The following is an 18,820-nucleotide window of genomic DNA, read 5'->3' on the forward strand; positions in this document are numbered from 1 at the left end:
GTGGGCTTTTAAAACTTTTTATTTAATTGCTGACATTTCCTGGTTGCTTGTTTAGCAACTTTTTACCTTTTGAAAAACAAAGGGTAGCTCGTTATCCCTTCACGGTAGGTTTTGGTGGCCTTCCGGGCCTTATAACTTTTGTAGAGTAAAAGAAGTAGTTTTTTGACTTGGCATCTTTTCTGTTTTCTACTGATGCTTGAAATCTTGCATCTCGACTTCCTCGGATTGCTTTGTTTTATGGGTCCAACTTGTTCCTCGGTGGTTCTTTTGCGCTGGTCCCCTTTTAAGTTATTTCTGTAATCCTCTTTCTTGGACCTTTGTCAGGTCTCTTTTCGGGGGTTGCTTTTATAACTTGTTTGTAGGAGATCGACTTCGCTAGGTCAATTTCTTTCTAGGTTATTTTTGTAATCCTCTTTCTTGGACCTTTGTCAGGTCTCTTTCAGGGATTACTGTTATAACCTTTTCTTTTTATAGGAGATCGACTTCATTAGGTCGATCTCTTTCTAGGTTATTTTTGTAATCCTCTTTCTTGGACCTTTGTCAGGTCTCTTTCAGGGATTATTTTTATAACCTTTTCTTTTTGTAGGAGATCGACTTCATTAGGTTGATCTCTTTCTAGGTTATTTTTGTAATCCTCTTTCTTGGACCTTTGTCAGGTCTCTTTCAGGGATTACTTTTATAACCTTTTCATTTTGTAGGAGATCGACTTCATTAGGTCGATCTCTTTCTAGGTTATTTTTGTAATCCTCTTTCTTGGACCTTTGTCAGGTCTCTTTCAGGGATTACTTTTATAACCTTTTCATTTTGGGCTGACTTTGTTAGGTCGAGCCCTTCTAAGTTAAAGTAATCCTCTTTAATAGGGTTGGCCAGACCTCTTTCCAGGGTTTACTTATAACTTGGGTTGACTTGGTCCGACTTCTGGACGTCGGCCAGTCTTTAAGTTATTATTTTAGCTATCCGTAAGACCTCGTCAGGTTCTTTTTTGGATTGCTTTCGATAACTTCTTACATTATTCTGTGTTCATCTTTGCCGATTTGTAGAAAGTGGTTGTCATCGTTAGATCATCTTTTGGGTGAATCGCGTTTTCACCTTTATCGGACGGTTATCTTTATCGTGATCGTGCAGTGAAATTTTTTTTTCACTTTCTGCCGATCTGTTGCTTTATAATTGGATGATGAATACTTCAGATTAATGCGTCTTGAGATCTTGTAGAATGTCTAAATATATTTTATTCAAAAGGAAAGTGCAAATATATACATGTGGTAATTTTTTCATCCCTTTAAGTCAGATAGTGTTTGGGTCTCAACTTGGTGCCTCATTAAAAAACCTTTTCAGGAAAAAGAGTACATCCAATAATGAGATATGTTACCTTCCTAACTATAGTACCTTCTTAGGTTGCAAGCGTGCCATGATCTGGGAAGCTCCCGTCCATCGAGGTCGGACAGTCTGTAGTAGCCCTTCCCAAGTACTTCTACAACTCGGTAGGGTCCCTTCCAGTTTGCTGCCAGCTTTCCTTCTCCTGGTCGAGTTGTTTCTATATCATTTCAGATTAGGATAAATCGTTTTCTGCGAAACTTCTCGGCACTACCCTTTGATTATATCTGGAAGCCATTCGACGCTTTAGAGCTTCTTCCCTGATCCGAGCTCTTTCTTGGATTTCAGGTAGTAGGTCGAGCTCTTCTCTCTGAAGTTGGAAGTTTGCTCCCTCATTGTAATGAACTACTCTAGGCGATCCTTCCTCAATTTCTACTAGAATCATTGCCTCTATTCCGTATGCTAACCGGAAGGGGGATTCCTTCGTGGTGGAATGTGGCATCGTTCGATATGCCCATAGGACCTGTGGAAGCTCTTCTACCCAAGCTCCCTTTGCATCTTGTAATCTCCGTTTTAACCCGGCCAATATGACTTTGTTGGCAGTTTCGGCCTGTCCATTGGCTTGTGGATGTTCAACGGAGGTGTACTGATGCTTTATATTTAAGTCGGCTACTAGTTTTCTAAAGCCCGCATCTATGAATTGAGTGCCATTGTCTGTGGTTATTGAATATGGAACCCCGAACCTTGTGACGATGTTTCTATATAGGAATTTCTGGCTTCTTTGAGCGGTGGCATTGGCTAGGGGCTCTGCCTCGATCCACTTTGTGAACTAGTCTACCCCTACTATGAGAAATTTAACTTGTCCTGACCCTTGGGGGAAGGGGCCGAGAAGGTCGAGCCCCCACCTTGCAAACGGCCAAGGCGAAGTTACGCTGATGAGCTCTTCTGGCGGGGCAATGTGAAAGTTGGCATGTTTCTAACATGGTGGGCATGTCTTTACAAATTCTGTAGCTTCTTTCTGTAGAGTTGGCAAATAAAACCCCGCCCGGAGTACTTTTTTGGCGAGAGCTCGTGCTCCGAGATGATTGCCACAAATGCCGCCGTGTACTTCTTCTAACACTTCCTTTGTGTGGGAGGTCGGTACATATTTAATAATGGTACTGAGATCCCTCTTTTGTACAGGATGTTATTTATAATGGTGTAGTACTGTGCCTCCCTCTTTAGCCTCTTTGCCTCCTTTTCTTCTGTGGGGAGTGTTCCTGCTCTGAGGTAGTTGATTATGGGGGTCATCCATCCTTGGTCCTGGCTTCTTATGGCTAGGACTTTTTCCTCTTCCGAGATTGACGGATTCTGTAACATTTCCTGGATGAGGCTTCTATTGTTGCCCCCTGGTTTGGTGCTGGCTAGTTTCGAGAGTGCGTCAGCTCGGGCATTTTGTTCGCGGGGTATGTGGCAGATCTTATATTCCCCGATTTGTTCGAGCTGTTCATTGGTTTTATCCAAATACTTTTTCATGGTGGGATCTTTGGCTTGGTAGCTCCCTGTTATTTGTGATGTGACCACTTGTGAATCGCTGTAGATGTTGAGTTTTTGAGCTCCAACCTCTTTAGTCAGCTTCAAACTAGCTAACAATGCTTCATATTTCGCCTGGTTGTTTGAGGCCAGGAACCCGAACTTGAGGGAGAGCTCAACTTGGGTTCCTTGGTTGCTTTCTATTATCACGCCTGCGCCGCTTCCAGTTTTATTTGAAGAACCGTCCACATAGAGATTCCATTATGTGGGGGTTTCCAGGGCATCTGTGAATTCTGCGATAAAGTCGGCCATATACTGTGATTTGATGGCCATTCGAGCTTCATATTGGAGGTCGAATTCTGATAACTCGACTGCCCATTGTAGAATTCTGCCTGCTAAATCTGTTTTCTGCAATATTTCTTTTATGGGCTGATTTGTTCGGACCTTAATGGTGTGAGCTTGGAAGTACGGGTGGAGTCGTCGAGATGTTAGAATAAGAGTATAGGCAATTTTTTCTATTTTCTGGTAGTTCAGCTCGGATCCCTGTAGTGCTTTGCTAATGAAGTAGATGAGTTGCTGCCCACTTTCGTCTTCTCTGACTAGTGCTGAGGCTATTGCCCGGTTTTCTACAGCGAGATATAATATGAGTGGTTCTCCTTCTCGTGGTCGAGAGAGGATAGGTGGTTGTCCTAAGAACTTTTTAAAGTCTTGGAAGGCTTGCTCACATTCTGTCGTCCATTCGAACTGCCTTCCCTTTCTTAAAGTAGCATAGAAGGGGAGAGATCTTATCGCAGCTCCTACTAAGAATCGGGATAGGGCGGCCAATCTCCCGTTGAGTTGCTGTACTTCTTTGACACAGGTTGGGCTCTTCATGTTGAATATGACCTGACATTTGTCTGGATTTGATTCAATTCCTCTTTATGTGAGCATGAAACCTAAGAATTTGCCTGCTTCTACTGCAAAGATGCATTTCGCGGGGTTGAGTCGCATGTCATGCTTCCTTATGGTGTCGAACACTTGGGCCAGGTCGGGCAATAGTGTCTCTTCACTTTGTATTTTTATTAGCATGTCGTCCACGTAGACTTCCATGGTCTTTCCGATGTGATCCGAGAAGACTTTATTCATTAGCCTTTGATAAGTAGCTCCTGCGTTCTTGAGACTGAAAGGTATCACAATGTAGCAGTAGTTTGCTTTCGGTGTTAGGAACGAAGTCTTTTCTTGATCTGGTGGATACATGGGGATCTGATTGTATCCCGAGTATGCGTCCATAAACGAGAGATATTTATATCCGGAGGAAGCGTCTACCAGAGCGTCTATATTTGGGAGTGGGTATGGATCTTTTGGACAAGCCTTGTTGAGATCGGTGTAATCGGTGCACATTCGCCACTTCCCATTTGATTTTTTCACCAAGACAACGTTGGCTAGCCATAGTGGATATTTGACTTCTCTAATGAATCCTGCTTCCAGTAGTGCCTGTACTTGTTCTTCCACAGCCTGGGATCGCTCTGGCCTAAGTTTTCTTCGTCTCTGCTGTACTGGCCGAGATCTTGGATAGACCGCTAACTTATGACACATCAGCTTAGGGTCTATGCCTGGCATGTCTGCGGCTTTCCACGCGAAGAGATCGACATTATCTCGTAAGAATTGTATTAGTAATTCCTTTGAATCTCCTTTTAGGATTGTGCCGATATTAGTTATTTTTTCCGAGGTGTCCCCAATCTGGATCTTTTCTATCTCACCCTCTGGCTGGGGACGAAGTTCTTCTCGTCGTTGAACTCCGCCCATCTCGATTGTGTGGAACTCTTCTCCTTTGCCTCTGAGGTTTAGGCTTTCGTAGTAACAGCGACGTGCCATCTTTTGATCTGCTTTTATCGTGGCTATCCCTTTTGGTGTTGGGAATTTCATACATAGGTGTGGGGTCGAGACTATTGCGCCGAGTTGGTTGAGTGTTGTCCGACCTATGAGAGCATTGTAAGCTGAACTTACATCGACCATGATGTCGTCTATTTTGAGGGTCCTGGATTGGTTCCCTTTTCCGAAGGTTGTATGTAGCGGTATGTATCCTAGTGGTCGAACCGGGGTGTCTCCTAATCCGAACAGACTATTTGGATATGCTTGAAGTTCTTTTTCTTCTAAGCCGAGTTTATCAAAGGCTGTTTTGAATAAGATGTCGGCAGAACTCCATTGGTCTATTAAGGTGCGGTGTAGGTTGGCGTTTGCTAATATGATGGTGATGACCATGGGATCGTCGTGTCCTGCGATGATGCCGGATGCGTCTTCTTTAGTGAATGTTATTGCCGGGATGTTGAGTGCTTCCTCCTCTCCTTCAACCTGATATACTTCTTTGAGATATCTTTTGCGAGAGGATTTGGAGATCCCACATGCTGTGAATCCGCCATGTATCATGTGGACATGTCTTCTTGGTGTCCGAGATAATCGTTCTGTTCGTTCGGTATCTTTATCCCTTCGTCTCTTTCTTTGATCATCATCTCGGGTGGCCAGGAATCGATCTAACTTTCCTTCTCTCACCAATTTTTCTATGATATTTTTTAAGTCGAAACATTCGTTTGTGGAGTATCCTCAGACTCGATGGTATTCACAATATTCCTTCCGGTTTCCTCTTCTCTTTTTGCCTTTGAGTGGCCGTGCTGGGGGGATTTTTTCTGTATGGCAGACTTCTTTGTATATCTCGACCAGGGATGCCCTGAAAGGAGTGTAATTATGGTATTTTTTTATTTTCTCCCCATGTCGGTCTTCTTTTCTCTTGGATTCCTTGTCTCTTTCTCGATAGAAGGCCCCTGATTTTGAGGTTTCTCCTAACCGAGCATTTTCTTCCATGTTGATGTATTTTTCTGCTCGTTCCTGTACTTCATCCAAGGAGGTCGGGTACTTTTTTGATATAGATTGGTTGAAAGGTCCTTCTCGTAGGCCGTTGATGAGTCCTATGATGGCGGCCTCTGTTGGTAAGCTTTGTATGTCCATGCATGTTTTGTTGAATCTTTCCATGTAGTTGCGGAGGCTCTCCCGATCTCCTTGCTTGATCCCTAGCAAGCTGGGGGCGTGCTTGGCTTTATCCTTCTGGATGGAGAATCTGGCCAGGAATTTTTTGGCCAGGTCGTCAAAGTTTGAGATAGACTTTGGAGGTAAGTTGTCGAACCATCTGATTGCTGTCTTCGTGAGAGTTGTTGGAAAAGTTTTGCAGCGAACGGCATCTGAGGCGTCGGTGAGGTACATTCTGCTTCTGAAATTGCTGAGATGATGGTTGGGATCTGTGGTGCTGTCGTATAAAATCATATCCGGGAGTTTGAAGTCTTTTGGAATTTTGGTTTTCATGATTTTCCTGGTGAATGGATCTTGTTCTTTGCGTGAATTTTCCTCAGGAACAGTCCGAGGAGCTTTTGATTTGAGGTCGGCTTCTAATTGCTGTAGTTTTTCTTCCAATTCGCGACGTCGCCGTACCTCTCTTTGTAGATCCTTTCCGATCTCTCGTTGTTGTTGAGCTTCTTTCTCAAGTTGCTTTAAGCGATCTTGAAGCGCTTCTATTGCTCCCAGATTTGATGAATTTTTGTCCCCGTTAGATTCCGGGGTATCTTTCAGTATAGTGTCCGCGTTTTTGTGCGGCGTTCTATCCTCGAGATCTGAATCGTGGTCGTTGTCATGGTCGTCCGCCATGGTGATGGGATGACTTCCAGGTCCCCGGCAACAGCGCCAATGTTTCGAGGGTTACCTGAAACTGGAGGTCGATCTCGGTCGAGATCTTCTGTGCTGGTCGGAGATGTTATATCCGTCTTGTTGATGGTGGCCGAAGCCGCCGCGTCCAACTTGTTGATGGTGGCCGAAGCCGCCGTGTCCGACTTGTTGGACTGGCTGCACTGCTGATCCTTCGTCACCGAAGGGTGGGGGGTACCTGCAAGAGACTTCGATGCTTAAGTTAGCATGGGTATTAAACAGGTTTTATGTAGAATCAGAGTATGAGTTATACCTGGGTGCTCCAGTGTATTTATAGTAGTTGTAGAGTGACCTTTCTAGATAAGATAAGTTAGTTATCTTATCTTATCTTTATCTTTGCGTTGAGGTCAGCTTATCTTCAAGGGAACCGCCCTTATCTCTATAGGCTTGGACGGCCTTTGGATTTGGGTCGTGTTCCTCTACTTGGGCCCTTTATGGGCTTTCCTGTCGATTTGGCCAAGTTCTTTAAGAAGAAGTCGGTCCGCTTGACCTGAAGAGGTCGGTCGCTTTGTCGTTAATCATCCCAGGTCGGATAGCTCGACCCAGGGTATGAACAGTGCCCCTGCTTGAGCTCGGTCTTTTTTGCCGAGGTCGAGTCCTTGACTTCGGTCCTTCTTGTAGCGAAGCCAAACTCAAGCATTTTGTTGACTCCTTTTTGTAGCAGCTTTTGAATGTAGAACGTTTTTCTCTAAAAGCGCACGCTTTTATATCAGCGCTTTTTTGGGAACGCAAGCGGTTTTAATATCCGCATTTAATTGGCATTTAATTGCCCCTACTCTCTCTTTTTATTTTGAATTTCCCGATCAAAAACGGTTTCTCTTCTTCGCTTCTTCTTCGTAACTTCTCCCTTTACTTTCTCACTTTCAAGTTTTTCCTTTGATTTTTCTGAAGCCTCCGCCTGTAGCTTTCGCGTTTCAGCCCAGCGACGTTGCTTTGTGACTTTGCTTTTTCGTGGGGGAAGGGGTGATTCTGGATTTTGCCTTCCGCTTCTCTGCTTTTCTTTGCAGCTTTCTCTCGTTTTTCCAGGTTTGGTTCTTCTTTCTTCCTCCCTCTACGCCATTTTTGTGTCTGTTTTGAGAAAGTTTTTATCTTAGTTGGAAAAAGTTTGGATCTTTCTGCTTTTTGCTGTGCCTGATCACTGTGCGTCTCGTAATTTCTTCGTCTTTTACATGGTCTTTTTCGCTTTTTCTGTTGCTTGATACCTTTAGGGCTTTTGCATGTTGTGAAATGCTTTTGATTTTGAAGCTTTGGAATGATAATTTTATTTGATTCTGAAAAAAGGTTGCATCTTTGACGATTTTTGCCTGGTATGTTTGATGTTTGTTTCTTGCTGATAGACTGTCGGATAAAGATCTCAAAAATAGACTCGGTCATTATTTAGGGTTGGGTCTAAGTCAAGGCAAACTCGGGTTCATTCGACTCATATGCACCTAGGGGACTAAAAAAGGTATATATGTTTGAAATGTATTTCAATATTAGTTATATTAATTATAAGCTTAATGTTTTGTTTTTAATTATATTTGTTGAATTAAAAAATAGATTCAAGAAACGTAAAATTAGAATTTACGGACAAATTTAAATTCAAGTATAGATATCAACTTTTTTATAATAAGTATGTTTTTTCTTTATAAATAAATGCATCATAATTTTTTGACATAAAATTTACAAGACCTGAATTTCATTCAATCATTTTAATATAGTCCAAAATTAGTATAATTTTACCAAGTCTAGAATTAGATAAAAAATTCAAAATTATTAGTTAAAATTAAATTTAGACCAAGACAAACCTAACTTTACTGGACTTATATGCATCCCTCCGTAAAGATTTTCTCCCTTGGTTTTTGGATTTCAGATAAGTTTGAAAATTGAATTAGGTTGTAACCTGTAAGTAAAGAAGTATTTAGTTAATGGTAATACACGTGATACTTGAACTACGTTATTGAATAACTTAGAAAATAAAAAACCCTATATTTTTTTTAAGCAAGCCTGCAGCGAAAATGACTTTGAATTCCAGAAATATATTGTACTAAATACTAATTTGACTATAATTATAGCATATAAACAATAACAACTTCAGAATCTACTATTTTGTCCTCTCCTGACTAATACTTCATCAAAAAATTTTAACAATAGTAAATTTTAAAAATAATTTATATTTGAGATAAATATTATATTGATATCCAAAAGATTTTGACACTGATAAAATGATACTTAACTTTTGTTGTTAACAAAATAATCCCTGAGTGATTTTAAAATTTGATAATCGTACCTCTGAACTCGTTAGAACACATTTTCGACAAAAAAAAAATATTGAGGTGACTAATATATTTTGATAATATGACAACCTTATTAAACATATATATCGAAGTGAAATTTTTAATTGATTATCTCAATCTGACCTAAAAATTCCCCATTCTTTGAACCTTAATCATCCCTCCTTTCCCAACGCACTCTCTCACTCACAAAGCTAAAACATTGCGCCTCAACCTTCTCACTTTCACAGAGCCGCTGTTGCCGATACCGCACAGTCGTCACCCCATCGATAGGTCCTCTGTGTCTGTCAACTCATGTCGTTCCTGCACCTTCACTGTTATCGCTTTGCCTGACCCACTCTCTGTTGTCCCTGCACCTTTACTGTTGTCTCACTCATCGGTCTCATCGCGCCTCTTGCAGGTAATTGTACCTTGTCTTCCCGTCGCCAGTCACTGCTCGCAACTGCTCATTGTTCCCGCTAGTCATTGCTCGTATCTACTCGTTGCTCGCTACTAGTCGCTGCAACTGCCTTCTCTGCCTCCGGCTCTTAATGTTATTTGAGGTTTTTTCGTTTTAGATAGTTGTTTTCTGATTTTGTTATTTGCATGTTGGATTTTAAGTTTAAAACTTGAAGTTTCTATTGTGCGATTTGGTGTGTTGTAGCATCATGGATCACAATTTACTGTGTTTTAGCATCTAATCTTTTTTATTGTTCTTCAACGTTTGTTTTTTGTTTTTCTTTTTGAATTATTTTGTTTTGTTTTGTTATGGTGGTCCAACTGCTTCTTCGTATGGTGGTTTTAGACCAGTGATGATGGTGGTGCCTAGAACAACAATAGTGGAGGAGAGATGGATCGTGGAAAGTGTGTGAGACGAATCCTTTTGTAGAAATTGAATTGGAAGAGGGTAGCTTAGCAAAAATAATTAAGGCAAAAGAATTGAAATTTTTCTGTTTGTAATTTTTAAAATTAATTATAAAAGAAAACTTAATAATTAATTAAAAAATGCAATATCATCAAAATATAGTTTTTATCTCAGCATCTTTTTTGTCGGAGATGTGCTTCGGCAATTAAGAAGTACGCTTGTCAAATTTTAAAATTATTTAATGATTATTTTGTCAATAACAAAAATCAAATATTATTTTTGTCAACATCAAAATTTTTCAAATACCAATTTTGTATTTACCGCTTTATATTTTAAATATTTTTTTGTCCTACTTGTTAGGTTGTAGTATTAACCAATAAAAGAAATACAATTTTATTACTTGACCATCGCAATTCGAGTTAAACCCCAAAGTGGTCCCTGAGATTCATAATTTGCACCAATTTAGTCCATGACTTACCAATTGCACCGTTTATGTCCCCAACTTTGTTAAAATTGCACCAGGGTCGTCCCTCCCCACATCTCCGGGCAAATTAACCACCGTCGGCAGTGACATGGCGCTGAGCTGCCACGCTGGATGCCACACTGGAGTGTAAATTTTGGCGTTAAAAATATGGATTGATGGAACGGCATCGTTTGAGGTATGTTTAGAAACAAAACCTTTGTGATCACTTCATCTTCCTCTTCGTCTTCTGAAAACCAAAACAAAGCACCATGAAATCCTGAGTTCTGGCCACTGTATAGGGTTTGAAGGTTGAAAACGTTTGGCTTCGTGGAGTTCACTGCCACTGTGATAGTTTTGTGTCGCTGACGGAAGGAGAAGGAGTTCATCCCGAGCACACGAAGGTACGTCTGAACTCGCAAAAAATAATGCTTTTTAACAAAAAGATATGCATCAATGTCTGTGTTTGTTGAAAATTTGATATTGATTGATGAAAGTTTAAAGTTTTTCATTATCTGTTAGGGTTTTCGTGGGTAGTGGAGAAATTTTTTCCATGCTCTGTTTTTAATGCAATCTTAGTTGGATTGGTTGATGGGTGTTTCTGGTGTTTTGTATGTGGTTGAATGTCAATGTTTGTTTTTTATGTGTGAATCTGATTGTTTGATTCCTCAATTTGGTTTTTTGCATAATGCAGATGGAGACTTTGATGGATATCATGTTCCATCATGGGGGAACATTTAAAAAAAATGATGATGGAATACTAGTGTACTCACCAGATAATAGAACTTGCTTAGGAGATTTAGATGAGGACACATTGGATGTGTTCTTCGTAAGGAACTATTACAAGGAGCTTGGGTATGACAACATACTTCAGTGTTGGTGGCTGCCTCCGAGGAGGAGCTTAGATGGTGGACTGAGGGCTCTTACATGTGATGGTAAGTTAAGAGAGATGTGTTTTGCTGCACAGAAGAATGATGAAGTTGTTGATGTGTACTTTGAGCATGGGTGTCCACACCAGAGGTGATTGCAGGGAAGAAAGTTGTAGTATGGCTTGATGATACTTGTGAGGGAGACTTGGTGAGCAAGAAGAACACAAGTGAGGGTCCCAAAGCTGATGGTAACACGTTGAACCCAACTATAGAACCAAATCCTATCCCAAATGCAAACCCAAGCCCCATAAACAATCCTATTCCAACCCCCCTAAAACCAACCCTGTCACTATTCCAAACCTCATTGATGATAACACAACCCCTAATCCAAATCCTACTAGAGCTCATGACAAACCCATTCTGAAGCCCAATTCTAGTTCAAAGCCCAAGCCTAAGTCAAAGCACAACCCAACATCCATCTCCAAACCCAAACTGGCTGAAAAGCTCATTCAGAAGCCCAACCCAAGCCTGAAAACCAAGCTGAGAGAGACTACCAAGGCATGCTCCATAGCAAAAGGCAAAGGCAAATCAAAAATGAAGTCCAAACCTCAGTTCTTACCTAGGAGAATTACAAGATCTCAGGCTGTTGGAATATATAGAAGGTCTGCCAATAAGGGCAAGAAAGCTCTTCATGTTGACTTAACTATAAATGATGACTCCAGTGATGATGATAGTTCAGAGGATAGTTCCTTTAAGCCAATCCAAGAAGACAGCTCTAGCAGTGAAGACAATGCAAGTATGTCCAAACCAAGAAATAAAAAACTAAAAGACATCAAGAGAGGTGCATATGCTGCTGCTAAGACAAAGGAGAACATAATGCAACCAGATGATGCATTAGTTGAGGATGTGTCAGATAGAGAGGTGGACTTGGGGTTTGTGGGAGCTCCAGGGATTGTTGATGTGTATGAAGCACTTGACCCAGGTGCAGAGTCTGATGGTGCTAATTCTTGGCACTCAGAGGAGATGAAGACTCCTCCTAATTCTGAGGATGAGCTGCAATCTGATGAGGACTCAGATGAATTTTTAATTTTTAGAAATGGGGCAAGATTTTGTGAGCTACAACTACAAGTGGGTATGAAATTCAACACCAAGTATGAGTTCAGAGAGGCTGTAAGAGAATATACTATCCAAGAGGGGAGGAGAATTAAGTTCAAAAAAAATGACAATATTAGATGCAGGGTTGTGTGCAAGGTAAAAGAGTGTGCATAGGTTGTGTATGCCTCAAGGGACTGTGATGACTCATGTTGGAAAATCAAAACTTTCAACGACGATCATACTTGTGCGAGGGAGAACACTAACAGGGCTGCTAATAGGGAAAAAGGTAAGAAAATACCCCAATTTCAAGCAATGTGAGGCTGCTGTGTACTTCAGGACAAAGTGTGACCTTATGCTGAATAGGAATTTCATTGCAAGGGCACTGGCAGATGCAAGGAATGTAGTATACGGGGATGAGAAGGCACAATATGCAAAGCTAAGGGACTATGCTAAAATTTTACTGAAGACGAGTCCTGGATCTACGGTTCAGATCTGTGTTCAAACCTCAACCAGATGGACAGATCATATTTGATAAGATGTACGTCTGTTTGCATGGTTGCAAGATGGGATTCAAGGCAGGTTGTCGCCCCTTGATTGGGCTTGATGGGGCATTTCTGAAGACACAATTTGGAGGTCAGATCTTGCCTGCTGTGGCACAAGATGCCAATCATCACATTTACGTGATTGCCTGGGCTATAGTTGAAATAGAGAATACAGACACTTAGAAATGGTTCCTGAAGCTGCTTCATGCTGATCTTGGAGACTACAAGACTAACGGATGGTGCTTTATTTCTGATATGCAGAAGGTAATGTTACCTTTCATGTGTTTTTAACAATCTGAGTCTCTGGATGTAAGCAATCTGATTGTTGGAACAATGGTTGTTAAATTTGTATCTTATATATGTCTTCTAGATTTTGTATGCATGAGGTTGTATTAAATAAAGGGATGAATCATGCATTTTACACCTAAATGAAGGGACTAAATTGTAGTAAAATGAAAAAGTCAGGGACTATATTAGGGTCATTAATGTAAACTCAGGGACTGTTCTGTGGCACGATAAAAGTGTGTACATCACTTTTTGGTTCTGATACATAGTGTAACATTGTCTTGCAGGGTTTAATTCATGCTGTTCAGGAGGTGACGCCAAGAGTTCACCACCGTTTTTGCGTTTGGCACCTCTGGAGGAACTTCAACAAACAATGGAAGGACCTTGAGTTGAGGGGACTGCATTTGGAATGTGCCAGATCAACAACATTCCAGGATTTCATTGATAATCTGAACAAGATTAAGAGGGTGAACGAGGAGGCTTGGGCATATCTCAACAAATGGCCTAGAGAGTCATGGACAAAGTCCCAGTTCAGCCATAGGCCAAAACTGGACAACATTTGCAACAACGCCTGTGAGGTTTTCAACGCAAGAATCAAAGAGGCCAGAAGCAAACCCATCATCACATTACTTGAGGAGGTGAGAATCTTTGTGATGAGAACTATTGCGAAGAATAAGGTAAAACTGGCAAATCATGTTGGCATACTCCCCCTGTAATTCAAAGTCGCCTAGATAAAATCAGAAAAGAATCAAAGAATTGGATGCCTATCTGGACCGGTGATGAAGACTATGAAAAATTTGAGGTTCATGGCCATCCAACAAACATGGTGGTGGATCTTGGAAAAAGACTATGCACTTGCCAATTCTGGATGCTGACCGGTGACCTTTATCAATCTCTTTAACTTAATTATTAATATTTGTGTACTTTGATGATTGTGATTGTCTTACTCTGCATCTGTGTTACTAACTGTAGGCATTCTATGTGTTCATGTCTGTGCTGCCCTTGCAAGGGTAAACAAGAGGCCAGAAGACTTTTATCACCAACTGTGTACTATGGAGGCATACAACAAGACTTATGCCCATCACATTAACCCTCTTCCTAGCCAATCATTGTGGGAGAAATCCATGTACACTCATCCACAGGCCCCTAACATTAGGAGGAGGCCTGGAGCTCTGACAAAGAAAAGGAGAAAAGATGTTGATGAGGGCAACAGTGGTAACAAGAAAGCCAAACCAAGTGGAAGTTTGAAAAGGCATTTGAAGCCATTCACATGTAGGTATTGTGGGGTAAAAGGGCATACTATGAGAGGGTGCTCAAAGAAGAGACTGGATGAAGTAGCTGCTACTATTGCAGCTACAAAGGCTGCTGCAGATAAAGCCAAATCAAATGCTGCTGCTTCTACTTCTGAGGCTGGCCCTCAACCTCATACTGCTGCTGCACCAGTTGATAAACCTCCTATTGTGGAGATTGAGATATCACAACCAAACTACGAAAGATCACAGGTAATACACTTCTTGACGTCACAACATAACAAAATATAATTTTTTTTGTTATCTGGGCTCATGTGTTGAATTGTTTTTCTGCTGTAGGACATAGTAGGATCTGCTGCACCTGCACCATCAAGGCCAGAGAAGTTTCCCACCAAAAGGAGGAGCTCACCACCACCTCAATCCATTGGTGTAGATCCAATGCAAGGACTCAGTGTGGCAACATCTTTTAGATTGGCCAATTTTATGAAGTTTGTTCCAACTCCCGGTTTCAAAGCACCAAGAAAAAAGAACAATTGATGACTTTGACACCAGGATGTTTAGGACAGTACTTTTTTGTTTTGTTAAAGGCAGTTAATAGATAGTAGCTTTGTTTAGGACAATTGTGAAAACTTTTGTATTACCAGCCTTGATATCTTAGCTATAGCACTTTTGCTACTCAAATATGTTTATCTTTGCTACTTTTGTAATTATGCATTATGCATTATGCTATTATGATGTCAGATGATCAGTAATTATTTCTCTTTATAATAATTAGTCTATCAAAAACAGGGCATATAACTGAAGATAAAAAATCAACTCTTGCTTTCATTCATCCATGAACACATTACATACAACATTGTTAGAACTTCAAAGTCATAACTAATACAACAACTACAGTGAAAAACACCACTATGCCTAAGAATTGTATCATACATTTTTGGGTCCTCACTTTAGCTTCCAATTTTTCAATCCTCCAAGCTAAATTGACTCTCACTTGCTCATTGTCAATTGCAGTTGCATCCACTCTTCCTTCATGTTCCTCTTCTTCTTCTACATCATCAGCCCAGAAAAAGAATCCACACCATGTTTTGCCCCTAGTCTGAATATGAGATATGATAAGAAGTAAAGAACAGAAAATCACTAAACAATTTTTCTTACCAAAATCTCACATTGTAATTCGGACAACCGAAGAATGGCATATCTAGGTTGGTATTTGTTCTGGACCAACGAAGCATGGGCCGGCAGCCGCACCCACAGTGCTCTGGCACCCGCGACGGTCTGGTCCGACTCCGCGTTCTCGTTATCGATCGTGTAGAGCTTCCTTGACCCTGGCTCGCACACCCAATCATGGTTTTTGTTTCAGTTCAACGAGTAACAACAACGAAGCAGGAGAAGAACGTTGCTGGGCAGAGAAGAGCGTTGTTGGGCAGAGACAAGAAGATGAAGAGGGATAACAAGGTCATCCTAGAAATTAGGGTTATAACTAGGTACAGGGACCATATTGGGTCAAACAGTTTCAATTGTCACCTCAGCTAGCCGTTATCTACGATAGCGTGGCAGCTCAGTGCCATGTCATTGCCGGCGGTGGTTAATTTGCCCGGAGATGTGGGGAGGGACGACTCTGGTGCAATTTTAACAAAGTCGGGGACATAAACGGTGTAATTGATAAGTCAAGGACTAAATTAGTGCAAATCGTGAATCTCATGGACCACTTTAGAGTTTAACTCTCGCAATTCACAAGCTTAAAAAAGCAAAACCTTTGAATATTTAATAATATAATAAATTAAATTAGTCACCAAAAAAAAATAAATTAAAACTCGTTGAAAAGTAGTAAGAAATAGGAAGAGTAGTTTCTTTGCGTGAATGAATTTGAGAGAGAGAGGGAGTGAGTCGCAAAAGACGCATTCTAATACCGTTTTTCATTCATCCGTCTCCAAAGTCGTAAAGTCTTCGCAGTCCAAAAATGTCAGACGGAGCATTGCAGGTACTCGACGGAACGCATCTTAGGGACGTCGATCTCACCCTTCCGCCGCCGCCGGAGCTCCATTCCGCACCCTCCGGAGCTTACATACTCGACATTGCTCATTCCAGAGTCTCTGCTTCTCTCTTTGGTCTCTCATTGCCCCAACGTCTCACCGCCACCGCCCTCACGCGCCTCCCCGCCGCCTCCGACCACCACGCTTTCCGGTCAGCAGAGTTCGACCTGGAAAAGGCCTCGCAGATTCTGAGAGACTACGTAACCGCGATCGCCGATGAACTCAAAGGTTAGTTATGTCTGCTTCGTTTTCTTTTTCTGCTGCTTCTGCCGATGATGATGATGCATTCGTTACAGGTAACGTTGTTCGTGTGTTCATCGTTATCAAACTCAATATTAGCAAATTAAACTAAAAGAATCAACTAATTGATTAAAATGTTTTCTTATTTCGAGTATTAAGGTATGGATTCTCGATCCACAACTTTGTTCAACTGAACTGAATAATAGGAATTGCAGAACAGATCCATGCCTTTGGTATCACGTGGAAGAAAATAAATAATAATACTAGAAAGCAGAAAGCCACTGAGCTTTCTATATGATCAAATTTGACGGAAACATGATCAGGAATTCAGGATAGTTGAAACTGGTGGACTTGGATTTAACCTTCTTAGGAATAGAAAAGCCACTGGAAATTTTGTTCTGTTTTTAAATTTCATATTTCAATGCAATATTTACAACTTGGTTGTAATATTTAAGATTTAAGAACAATACATATTATTTATTTAAGCCTCCGTGTATAGATAATCCTCTTGTTGTATCGATCTTGGATGGAAGCACTCTCAATTTGTTATTAGAGGACGAGGATGATTTTGCTATGTTAGCCGAAAATCTGTTCACAGATTTAGATGTTGAAGATAAGGGAAAGATCAGCAAGAGTCAAATTCAGAATGCGCTGTCCCAGATGGGCGTTGATATGGGCGTTCCTCCTTTCTCAGGTTCACTTTCTATTCATTGTTCTTGTTTCCAGGTTTATTATAGATTACCCAATCAGTATTTGACATGAGGGCCTGCAACTTTGTCAGTCAATCAAATTGTTATTGATGATGTGTTTTGATTTGTCTAATATCTCATCCCTTTTTTGTTTCTTTTTGGTTCCATGAATTATTGTCTAAGCTATGTTAGATTGATAGGAACAGGTAATATAATGCTATCATCTGTAAGACTGTAACAGACAATTGCATTCTTGTCTTAAGTTTTATATGGTATCAAAATGGTTTCCCAATGCATTTTAATAGAAATTTGCTGACTGCAGATTTTTACAAAATATTCTATCTTGAGAAAAAAAAACAAAGATTTTAGCTTGCCCTGACTAGTGATTAGTCCCGAGGCTTATGTGACTCTGTTCGTTGTTCAATTCTGGAATGCACAGGAGTTTGCATCACATTACCACAATTAGAAGACTTCAATAATAATATTAAATAAATAAAAACTGATCCCTTGGATTGTCATGGCCTCACGGGGGTATTTACAATTGAGAAATCTATATGCATTCTATCTTTCACCCCTCAAAATTATTGAGGGTATGCAAGATCGTAAGCTATATGTTATGCAACATAGCTGTGAGTCTGTGACTTTGTTTATTGACGATCATGACTCATCACATTGTGAACTAATTTTTTTGCCGGTTGTACTCAGTTTGATTAACTGAGTACTCCAATAAAAACTAATACTTTTAGCGCAAATGAGCAGAATTTCCTCAGCTAAATGACTTGTTGAGAAAACATGGAGCGGATGGAGAGGAAGAATTGGGTCAGGCACAATTTGCACAGCTTCTCCAGTCTGTACTGCAAGATCTGGAAGAGGACCTTTCTAAAAAGAATGTTGTTTATATCCACAATATTCAAATCATAAATGGCTCTAAGCTAAGACAGGTATTTTGTCCCCCTCCTTTGTGGCTACATCATGTATCTTCATTTTGTAAAGTTTGACTTCTGGCCTTCTCTCTAGTTTACAGAAGAGTAATGCATCATCATCATGATTAAAAAAAAAAATAAAAAATAAAAAATAAAAAAAAAGAGTAAAAAACACAAACTTGACTCATCAGTGTATGTTATGGACGATGCTGCAGGTATTGGGCAATGAAGAGGAGCTAAACAGCATCGTCGAGAAGGTATTGAAGGGAAAAGCAGAGGCAAAGGATGGGTTAGGAAGCATAGAAATAATAAGGAGCTTCCTGGAGAAAAACGCTAAGGAGTTAGGTTTACCACGATCTGAAGCTAACGAGGCAGTTGTTCTTCTGTACGATGATGTTTTTACTAATGTTGCGAAAGCAAAAGGCAGTGCAGAGTTAGAGAAAGAGGAGCTGGTAAAACTTGTGAAGAATATACTAGAAAGATTGGCAGAGCAGCTCGAGTCAAATCCTATTTTCGAGGAAGCTTGAGGTAAGTAAAGAGCCACATGTATTGTAAGTTATACCTAGTGAGTGATGTATGTTTAAAATGCCGAACCATGATTTGGGATCTCACACAGGAGGATTATGTTGTGTAATGAATTTTACGGATGTGAAGCTTGCTTCAGTAGCATGCCCGTGGCAGTATTAGTATCTCTATTACTATCATTATTGTTATTATTAAATATTAATATATTATAATTACTACATGAAACTGGACACA

The 18,820-nt window shown here is 40.5% G+C and overlaps 2 protein-coding genes across 2 annotated transcripts; both read left to right on the forward strand.

The window, feature by feature from the left end:
* Positions 1–11,799: 11,799 nt before the first annotated feature.
* On the forward strand, positions 11,800–14,710 carry LOC148554729 (uncharacterized). Its single transcript, XM_088490458.1, has 3 exons — positions 11,800–12,032; positions 14,014–14,425; positions 14,513–14,710. Exons 1-3 carry the CDS (start codon positions 11,800–11,802, stop codon positions 14,708–14,710), a joined length of 843 nt encoding a protein of 280 aa, XP_088346584.1.
* Positions 14,711–15,992: 1,282 nt separating this feature from the next.
* On the forward strand, positions 15,993–18,782 carry LOC107645816 (calcium-binding EF hand family protein). The gene is made up of 4 exons (XM_016349938.3): positions 15,993–16,437; positions 16,949–17,143; positions 17,898–18,079; positions 18,277–18,782. The coding sequence occupies exons 1-4, from the start codon at positions 16,137–16,139 to the stop codon at positions 18,586–18,588; spliced, it is 990 nt and encodes a 329-aa protein (XP_016205424.1). The 5' UTR covers positions 15,993–16,136; the 3' UTR covers positions 18,589–18,782.
* The last annotated feature ends 38 nt before the right edge of the window (positions 18,783–18,820 follow it).

This window comes from Arachis ipaensis, chromosome B6 (genome assembly GCF_059453495.1).
Source record: "Arachis ipaensis isolate K30076 ecotype BB chromosome B6, ASM5945349v1, whole genome shotgun sequence".
Lineage (NCBI taxonomy): Eukaryota > Viridiplantae > Streptophyta > Magnoliopsida > Fabales > Fabaceae > Arachis > Arachis ipaensis.